This window comes from Apis dorsata, unplaced genomic scaffold (genome assembly GCF_000469605.1).
Source record: "Apis dorsata unplaced genomic scaffold, Apis dorsata 1.3 scaffold_577, whole genome shotgun sequence".
Taxonomy (NCBI): Eukaryota; Metazoa; Arthropoda; class Insecta; order Hymenoptera; family Apidae; genus Apis; species Apis dorsata.
In genome coordinates, this window is record NW_006263787.1 from 216,848 (window position 1) to 227,324 (window position 10,477).

The 10,477-nt window shown below is 34.1% G+C and overlaps 1 protein-coding gene across 1 annotated transcript in view; it reads right to left on the bottom strand.

Moving 5' to 3' along the window:
• Window positions 1-10,477, bottom strand: part of LOC102678366 (tyramine receptor 1-like) — a 77,047-nt gene that overhangs the window by 586 nt on the left and 65,984 nt on the right. The window contains 2 exon segments of the mRNA XM_031513091.1: window position 1; window positions 4-708. The exon segment at window position 1 is cut by the window's left edge and continues 586 nt beyond it. Coding sequence (XP_031368951.1) covers window position 1; window positions 4-691 — 689 coding nt within the window. The 5' untranslated portion in view covers window positions 692-708.

A 10,477-nucleotide genomic window follows, 5' to 3' on the forward strand; every position in this document is an offset into this window, starting at 1 on the left:
TTTGCCTTGCGCGCTCCCTCAACCGCCTCCTAGTTGCCAGATATATCTCGAGATAGACGAGGCTCATCAACAGCAACGGGATGAAGAAGGAGCCGAGCGAGGAGTAGATCACGTATCCCTGCCTCCTGGTCAATTGGCAGGGTGTGCCTGGCTCCAACTCCTCGGGCCAGTCGTTCCAACCGGCGAGCGGGGGCGAGCTGATCGCCCCCGACAGGATCCACACCCCGGCTATCGTGGCCAGAACTCTCTTCAGGGTACGTTTCTGGGCGTAATTGATGGGGTCGGTGATCGCCCAGTAACGGTCGAGCGCGATCGCGCACAGATTCAATATGCTGGCCGTGCAGCAGAGCACGTCGCAGGTCAGCCATAATTTGCACAGGTGTATGCCGAAGATCCACTTGCCGAGGAGGAGGTAGGCGACGTTGAACGGCATCACGAGGATCGCGACCGCGAGATCCGCGACAGCTAAAGACACGATAAAGAAGTTCTGAACGATTCGTAGGGGCCTGTACGTGAACACGCTCAGGATCACAAGCGCGTTCCCCAACACCGTGGCGAGGACAAGGAAGCCAAGCGTCAATGAGGCGGCCGCGGCTTCCCAAACTGGCAAGTTCGAGCCTGTTTCCTCTTCCGGCGGGCCGCAGCCTGTCTCCTCGGTCATCGTCCCGCCTGATTCCCCGCTCGAGTTCATGTTGTCGACCCCGCTCTCTGGAACAATGGGTGCTCGTTAAGGGGTGCGAACATTCCGTCTGATTAAACGAGATTCGCTTTCCTCCGATCTAAAGCTAAATTTCCATACCGCACGCGCGCTTATACGTGTCTCGTTATTCGTTTGCCAAGAGTTAAATAAGTTCTAATGCGAGATTTGATACGGTTTCTTTTTCAATTTGTAAAAAAAATATATTTTTTATTGTAGAACGTATCTAGGAAAATAAATATTAGGAGATTAATAATAGGTAAAATAAAGGAAAAGTGTAATTTACAAAAATATCAAAGAGACAGATATATATACTAGAACATATTAATGAACAAAGGATCATGACTTATGTATACCATGGTTTAAATAATTCCAAATTGTTGTAATAACTCGTGTTTCGATCACTCGACACGCTACTCTCGTCCTCTCTCATTTTCACGGTTTGGACCAGTTCTGAGAATAAGTTAAAAATACACGAAAGAGGATCGATAAAGGGTTAAGATTGATTCGTAAACGCGGGCTAGAGGCGTCGTTGCAAGATTACAATGACTCGACTAGCAGGAATCGTTGCAATCTCTCTTTCATCAATCGAAGCGCTTTGCTAAACGCTTTGCGCTCCGCGTGCAATCTTTTCAAAGTGAGTCGTTCTACTCGTTTGAAAGGCCATATGGAAAATAATGGGGATGGAGATGCTGGTTTTAAGTGTCTCCCTCTCTTTATCTCTGTAAATCCTGCTGCGGAGGTATTTTGCCTTTCACCAGCTCCCTTCCGTCCGTATCCGCTTATTTTTTCCCCTCCTTTTGCCTTTACGATTTTACGCGCGACGGATCAAAGTGATCCGAACGAAAGGTAATCCTTGATCGGTGACACTAAAATTTCCCAAATGCGTAAGCTTTCGCGCGGATAATATTCTCGGATGTATCTATAACACGCCAGCTTTGCGTCATCATACGTGTCAAGTCCGTGGGACTTTTAAACGCCTTTTTTTTTTCCCCTCCCCCTTCTTCGACTCGCGTTTCTCTTCCCCCGACTCTCTCTTTTTCTCGCCGTCACCGAGGGGGTGAAAAAGTTTTTCGAGGTAAAGTTTAACGGGTAACACGGTTTTAACAGTGTTTCTTTCTCCGCTTCCGAGGAAAATGGGAAGGAAGAACGTTCGTTAATGGAAAGAATGATCCGAGGAAACGAAAACTAACTGGGTAAAGGGGTTAAGGCGAGATATAACGAGGGAAATAGCATTGGTGGTAAACGGGAGGGATGAAAAAAAGAGGAGAGAAAAAAGTATTTTCGTTGGAAATTGTTTTTTGGTGGGAAAGAAACGTGTAACAGGAATAATCAAGTTGGAAAGAAAAAGAAGAGATCACGAGAATTTAAAGGATGGAACGAACGATTGTCTTTTTGTTTCTTTTAATATCTCTGCGCGACAATTGCACGAATATGTTATTAGTAGTGAAGCTTTTTAACCATCTTATCGAGGCTCTTATAAAAAGCAAACAAACAAATTCAGCAATTGCGCACAGACGATCGAGTTATTCTCGTTGCACATCCTTTTTCGATTTGGTATGCAATTCGTAGAGTACACGATATTCGCGGACACCGGTCATTAGAAATTTAAATTAAAGAAGGTGGAGCGATAAGAATTTTTGAATAAAATATTCCTCCTGTATCCTCCTTTTCTCCTTCCATTTCTCTGTATATTTTCGCATGGAAAAAGTGAATGTATTTTTATGTTATAACGTGCTTTTTCAAGGGGATGCAGTTTCTTGAAAAAAATGCTAAGAGAGATTTAAGATGGCCGAGAGAATATTCTATATTTAGGCGACACTGTACTTAAAGATAGTTGATGCGGATATTTTCTATTCTCGTAAAATATCTAGTATCCAAGTATCCAATTTTTATTCTAAAATCACACGATTTTCGAGAATCGAATAAAAACATATCTCATCTGCTGTGAAACGTGATCGGTTTTCTGCATCCATTCCATCTTCTGAATTTCATTTCTGAACCATTCGTGATTCTAGATTTTAACAAATACCTACACGATGTTTACATTGAATAAAATCGATTTTCTTGAATTTCATTCTTCTCTAAATTTAAATAAAGGATCTAAGAAAAATTGTTGTGTGAAGATACGATGAAACAGACGAGGAATTCTTCTCAGATTTTAATAAACGTAAATAAGGAAATAAAAGATGCGATGGAACAAAGGGGATTAAAGAAAAAAAAGAGTTTTTCCCAATTCACGTTTCACAAAATTTTCTAAATATTTCTGAATCATTTTTTTTTTTTTTAAATTTTAACAAATATTTGCACAACGCAGGTAGAAACGGAGCATAAAATCGATTCCGTTTTCTGAATTTTCTAAATTTTATTCCTCGTATCAATTATCTCTAAATTTTAACAAATATTCTCACCATGCAGCATAAAATAAAATCGTAAAACTCGATTCTCTTTGATTCCATGCTCATCTCTGAATTTTCCAAATTTCATCATATCGATTATCTCCGAATTTTAACAAGCATTCGCACTATGCGCGATGAAACAAAGGATAAAGTCATTCACGATTCACTCTTTTCATCTGAATTTTCCAAATTTCATCCCTGAATCATTCGTTCCTACATTTCAACAAGCATCCATTCTTTCTACATTCTTTCTATGAAAGAAGAGAATACGTAAAGTCGATTCTCTTTTAATTTCATATTTCTCTGAATTTTCTCGTTCATTTTTTCATTTCTTTTTCTTTAAATTTTAAACCTAAACGATACGATACGAAACAAATTTCAATCTCTTCCACCCTCCTCTCGATTCTCCAAATTTCATCCGAATTGAAATTACACTACTCTCTGCTTACCCCAACAACCGTCCATTCTCCGCGCACCAGACGAGACAAAGAACGCCTAAAGTCGATTCTCTTCGATTTCATATCCCTCTGAATTTTCCAAGTCTCATCTCCCGTCTCATCTCCAGAATTTTTAACAAACATCTACACGATGAAACACAGAGGGGCAAAGTCGATTCCCTTCGATTTCATGTCCCAATTCCTCTTTGTTGCACCCCTTTCGAAAACTTGGAAGACCAGAGGGGAGGGGAGGGAATTATTATCGGCAATGATCCGCGGCGGAATGCAGACATGCTCCACTTGTTCGAACACTGCGGCGCAATGAATTCAATCTGGGAGGCTTTAAGATCGAGAATACGATATTGGCGGGCGGGCAAAACGTTTAATAGATCCGTGTTACATTTCGATCGATATTTTAAATGGCCGAGCCGACGAGATTCATTTTCTCGCCTCGTCTTGTTCCCTTCGCTCAAATACACCTGCTGACGGGCCGAGAATAATGAATAAAAATAGCTGCAAGCCGCGCGCAAACACACACGGAGGCTGTTTATCGGCCGTTCGATATCTCGCGGTATCAAACATCGGATATTTGGCATATTCTTTTGTCTTTTTTCTCTCTCTCTCTTTTTTCATACGCCCACGATAAATTTCTTCCTGTGTTCATTACATGTCATGTGATGTTATATTATGTAAAAACAAGTTATTCAATTACTTAAAATAATGACAATTTAATAGCTTGATTTCGATGGGAATAGAATAATGTACTTGTTTAATCGATTGATTGAGGTATTAAGAATTAAGATAATTTTTTGTTCAATTAGAAAATATATTTAGTATTAATTTCTTACGATTTGCAAATATTTTGTATTATAAAAAATAAATAGTATTTCTTTGAACGGCAGATTAAGTTATGTGGTATATTAATATTAGTTATATTGTTTAATTTTTTTGTTGCTTATTGCTTTTATCGTGTAAAATATTATCAACTACTTTTCTGATAATAATAATTTATTAATAAAAACTATTTAATGATAATGTTAAATTTAATTATATTTATATTTGCCAATATGAATTCAATTTCAAAAATATTTAAGATTTACTCAAAACGTTTGCATACGTATCATCAATCACTGTATTAATTGATTTAAAGAAACAAATTTTAGATATAATTTAACAAAATCATTTAAAGATAAAGAATATGATAAAATGCTGGGTGTGTGCTGTGATCAAAGCACAAATTATCAATATATATGTATAATAAAAGTAATTAAAAATTATTGATTAAATATCAGTTTTATTAAAACCACGTTGAAACATTGAAAACATTGATAGATCAAATCCTACGAGAAAATGTCACCAAAGTATTGTGAGCATCGTTCGTGAATATAAAAAAAAAAAGAAAAAAAATGGAAAACACAGACATTTGTATCCTCAATAACGACAAGTGTCATAAATTCTTGATACCTTTCACGGCCATGTTCAACTAAACTTGACACTTTTCCCAACCAAACTTCGTCGACCTGGCAATACCCATGCTAACCCTCTCCATATATCAAAATAAGTGGGTGTTGGTGACTATCAAATTCAAAGTTGGTCAGTGAATGTTTCATTGTGTCACGACCTGCATCGAAAAAGTTCTTAAAAATATGATGCATGGAGTGGAAAGCATTTTCAAAACAAAAATTTTATTACGCGACGAAATCTCGAATAATAAACTAAACTTTTATTCGAGAAACTAAACAAAAAATTAAAATTAATAATAGATTGTCTCAAAAATTTTTTTTTAGAATTTTTATTATTTCATTTTAAAATAATGACCAATATATCAATTTTTATTATTCGTAAAATGTTATATTTCTTATCTATATAGAATATTCTATTTTTCCAAAACGATTTTGACTTATTTGCAAAATATTCGAAATAGCTTTTAATGCCATATAAAAAACCAACTGTTCAATGAAGAATTATCAAGTCATCTTCTATTTGACCTGCAACCATAAAAGATTTTATAAAACAACTTATCCTAAAATTCTTAAAGAACTAAAAAAAAAGTGAATAACCCAATATCAACAAAAAACAAACAAAGCACTGGAAGAAATCAATGAGAAGAATTTTTATCCCTATAGCCTCAAGCATGCACGTAAATAACGTTGTCGATCACATTTGACCATCGATTACGCAAAGAAACCGTTACACACGGAAAAGTTGCAAAGAAGAGAAGAGAAAGAATACACTTAACACAAAGTGGAAAGTTCTTATTGTACTCCTAAGAAGGATACAGCGAAGAGCCGTTTACTCTGCGAAAGTTTCAGAGTTCTCGATAAAGAGATACACCATTGAAGATGGAAGCAATCGAGATTCTAGCATCGAATCGAGCATTCGCGTCGATCAAGAAGAAAGGAAGGAAGGAAGGAAGGAAGGAAGGAAGGAAGCGTGAACTGGCAAGGATAAAGAGATTCGTTTCTGTCCGAGGATCATTGGAATCCTTCGTCACGAGCCAAGCGGATAATACAAAAACGGATAGAGCGAAACAGGGAAACGTTTCCACTTATCCCGAATCAATGATCCGACCAAATGCTTTTTCTCGCGATATACATGCACGGGGATAGACACTTATATACGTGAAACGCGTTCGAAAGAGGTTTCCTTTTTTATCCAAAACCATTTCATTTCCAGAGACAAGAGATGATGGCCTCGTAATAAATTCGTTTCGTTTTCGAAAATCTTTGATATTCTCTTTCACTTTTCCCTTTCCCCACGCGTGGAAAAACGTTAATCGATTCGATTGATCTATCCTCCTTGTGAAAGATATCCTCCTTGATATAATATAGGCCAATTCCGCGAATCGAAATCACGCTGTTCTTCGTCATTAACATTTCTGCTTTTGAGGAGAGGGGGGAGGAAGAATAGGAGGAAGAATAGGTCGGCCAGTTCCGTTCTCCCCGGCGAGAAATGAACTTCGAGGAAGTCGGAGAGCTGTGCAAACAGGAAGACGCGCCGCTTCGTTGTCTTCGTAATTTTTAATACCCTCCCCTTCTGTTCCAGTCCCCGTTTCCAAGGCCGAGATCAATCTTCTATCCCCGACTCACGGCTACGAGGATTTGTGCTCGATTTACACACGTTTAATCTGACTGATGTCCGATGAAGATTAATTCGATTGTATTTTTGCGAAATCGAGAGAGTAGAATCTCTGCATTACAAATAGAATAGTGATTTTCTTCTTAAAATCTTCGTTAAAATAATCCATTAAAATATCGAAACAAAAGAGACTTAGATAATTTTAGAATAGTTTTAGAAATATTATATATTATTTTACGTAAATGTTATTTTAATAAAATAATTTCTAACATTAATTAATATATTTATAATATGATGAGATGTTTAATATAAAATGTTAATTAAAATGTTTAATATATATAGACAAATTAAAGAGTTTAAATTTTTGTATTGAAATTTATATCTCTCATTTGTGATCCATTGTTTTCTATTTTTTAAATATAATATATAAATTTTGTATTTGCTTGATATTCAAGCATCGAACGAAATAGTATTTTTGATTAAACATGAAATGAAATAATATTTGCTTATAGAAATGTTTATTATCCCAATCCTATCAACAACACGATATCGAAAACTCATCGAATAACATATTTATATTACATATTTACATTAATATGTAATTAATCCCATATTATATATTACATTTTAATAAACTTGCATCTATCTAGCCACGATATTAATACGGCATCGTATCATTTCATTAGCAATTCGAATGTTTTCCATCTAGTCATAACATGTTTGTTCATTTCATTTTGTTAAAGAAATATATAAGAAATATATTCGTGAAACATCTTTCGATTTTAAAAAATAAAAAATAAGTAAGGATATAAGATTAAAGCAAGCAATTTAATAAATAAGCAAGACGAAGATAGATCAAGTCATTTCTATTTCTCATCACATTGCTAGCTCACTCTGTTTCTCTATCACGTTTCTCTATTTCGTCTGATGATTGACAAACTTAAATTGCTTGTAACTTAATAAATAAATCTCAAGCGATATTTTCACCAACTTTTGAATTTCATTTCTCCAAATTCTCCAAAAGTGTTCAATAAATATATTATTTATTAATATTTCTAAAAAACTTTACTTATAATTTTTTATTTTTTATATCATAAAATTAATATAATTAAAATGTCTCTCTTTAAAGACAGCAATATTTTAATACCTTGTCTTGTTCATATGTAGAATTAAAAAATGATACATCGAATGTTGTTGACACTTCAAGTATTGAATACATTATGAACAATCTTATGTTATTTCTATCCACTATTATATAAACAATAACCTGTGAATTGCTTATAATACAACGATACAATCGATATCATTATTACATGATCTTGACCAAAAAAAATGTTTCCAACAATTGTCTTTCAATAATATATCCATTATTTTTGTACGTAGCTTTAAATGATATCACCATTATTATTATTTATCATTGCGAATCGAAAAATCGTTTTCATCGTCCATACAGTCATTTATTGATTTTTATCATTAAATGACTTATCCAATTGTTCAAAAATCCCATTAGATGAAGCACTCTGTAACTACTGATTCACATTGTATTTAAATCAAGAAATGTTTCATCGTGTTCTGTTTTGATTACGAATACGCAGGAATGATAATACAGGCAGAAAATCGTATTGCATTGAATCACTGAGTGATACGTGCCGATAGGAAGCTATGTATGCTAAATAGCACATTAGCCGCTTACAGCAAACTATTAACTATTCGTTGTCATTGAGGAAGCATTTGTAAACGTAATAAGCGGAAGAATGAGCGTGTGATATCGACCGAACGAAAATGTATGCCATAGGTATACGACACGACACATGTAATAAATAGGCTAATTGAACTATGATGCGTGAACAAAACGATCGTTTCGAATGTCGAGGGTGTTCGATTCGAAAGGAGTTTCGAAAGAGTAACGACGAGAGAGGATTATAAAAGGATTAAAAAGAGAAGGGAAATGGAGGAGGCAAGAAGGAAAAAGAGGAAAGAAAAGTGAGATAAGAAGAGATTACGAGGCACGGAAAAAGATGGTGGAGCACGTGAGACGAGGGATATGTAGGAATCCGGATAAGAAGGATTGAGAGCGAGGAGATGAAGAAACAGCGCGAATATCAAGCGTTCCGTAAGCGCATTTCGTACGTGTTATAATTTATAAATCGTGTGAAAGATATTTAGTATTGACATTAAAAGATGATGGTGTTATTTTAGCAAATAAGTAACTTCTATGAAATCGGCGCGAAAAATTATACAATTTGAGAGGGAAATAACTCTTGACCTGATTCGAACGCAATCCACTAAGTTTCTTAGAAAATTATTCCTTCCTTTTCGCGCGTATTATGCCGGTGAAAAAGTAATTTGCAATAGATTAATTTAAATAAAATATATTCGATTTAAAAGTAATTGAATTTTGATTGTGATTATTTAAACTAATTAAATATTATAAAAGTTTCCTTTCTAGATTAGTAAGAATATAGGTATATTTCGAGATTATTTCCTTTATAAATGACAACAAGTGTATAACAAATATTTATTTATTTTTTAATTTTCTAAAAATAATTGTATTTGCAGCTTGTTTAAATCTATATGAACAAATGAAAATAAAAATTGTCTTATCTTATATTATCTAACTGCTACATCCAATTAACCTACATTGATTTTTTAATTCTAGATAAAAATAAAACTTTATGAATATGAAATATCATATTTAGAGAAATAGGGAGGGAATATGAGATGCAAAAATAAAAATATAAATATGAAAAACCAATGTTGATCAAAATCTATACATGACAAGATTTTTAACAATGATTAAAACTTAATTAAAATGGAGATTGTTACAACTTTTTACAATAGTCGTTATCGTTAATATCTTTTTGTTCAATGGATATTTTATGTTTTTTGGATTTTATGTATGCGCAATTACAAGAAATTTTTACACGAATATAATTAAATGGAATTTATTCTCGTTCATTTCGTGATTTTTCAGAATAGAACCAAAAAAGGTAAATTATTGTATTATAATTTTAATTTTAAAATATTAATAAGTATTTAATATATATATTATATAAACAATATTAATAATAAAATAGATTTGAATCCTTCATTTGAATATCAAAAGCAATCTTACAAAAAGAAAATTCTCAAGTTTCACAAGATTTACCATATTTATGTTTATATAATAATTATAAAATGAAATTTCTTAAATTTCTTAAAATTATATTCTTTAATTCTTTTTATTTGTTAATTATTCCTAAAATTTCTTAACAAACAAGTAGATATCTCATGAATTTATTATAAACAATGCAATACATAATTTGATATATTCTAAAATATATCATCACAAACATTTCCAATATAGAATTTTTTTAAATTATCCCTTTATTAAAAAAAAATAAAATTCAAGCAAAATTCTTTCACATTACCATTCCCATCTTGAATCCTTTGATACAACTTACAAGATTTATTAATATTTCACTCATGTATAATCCAGTTACTATCATCTTACTTTACATTAAATGCAAGCATTACCCTCTTGAACCTCTATCTGAACTCTCTCTATCTCTCTCTTTCTCTCTCTCTATATATATATATATATATATATAAAACACTCTGTACGATTCTCCCTTAATAGCTCGTGGTAAGATAAAATCGGACCTGCAAGGATCTGTAAGAAACGATCTGACGGGTACGCAGCCGTTCTGAACACGCGCAATTGCAAACCACGCGAATGTTTGAACGAAAACGAGCTTTCTGGGACCGATCGTAATTCGCTTTGGGCAACAGAGCCGACAAAGTTTCGACGAGGGTAGTTCCATTAGCAATACCCTCGCGTACACCGTGTAATCCGACCGCCAGCCAATACCGACTTTAGATTTGCC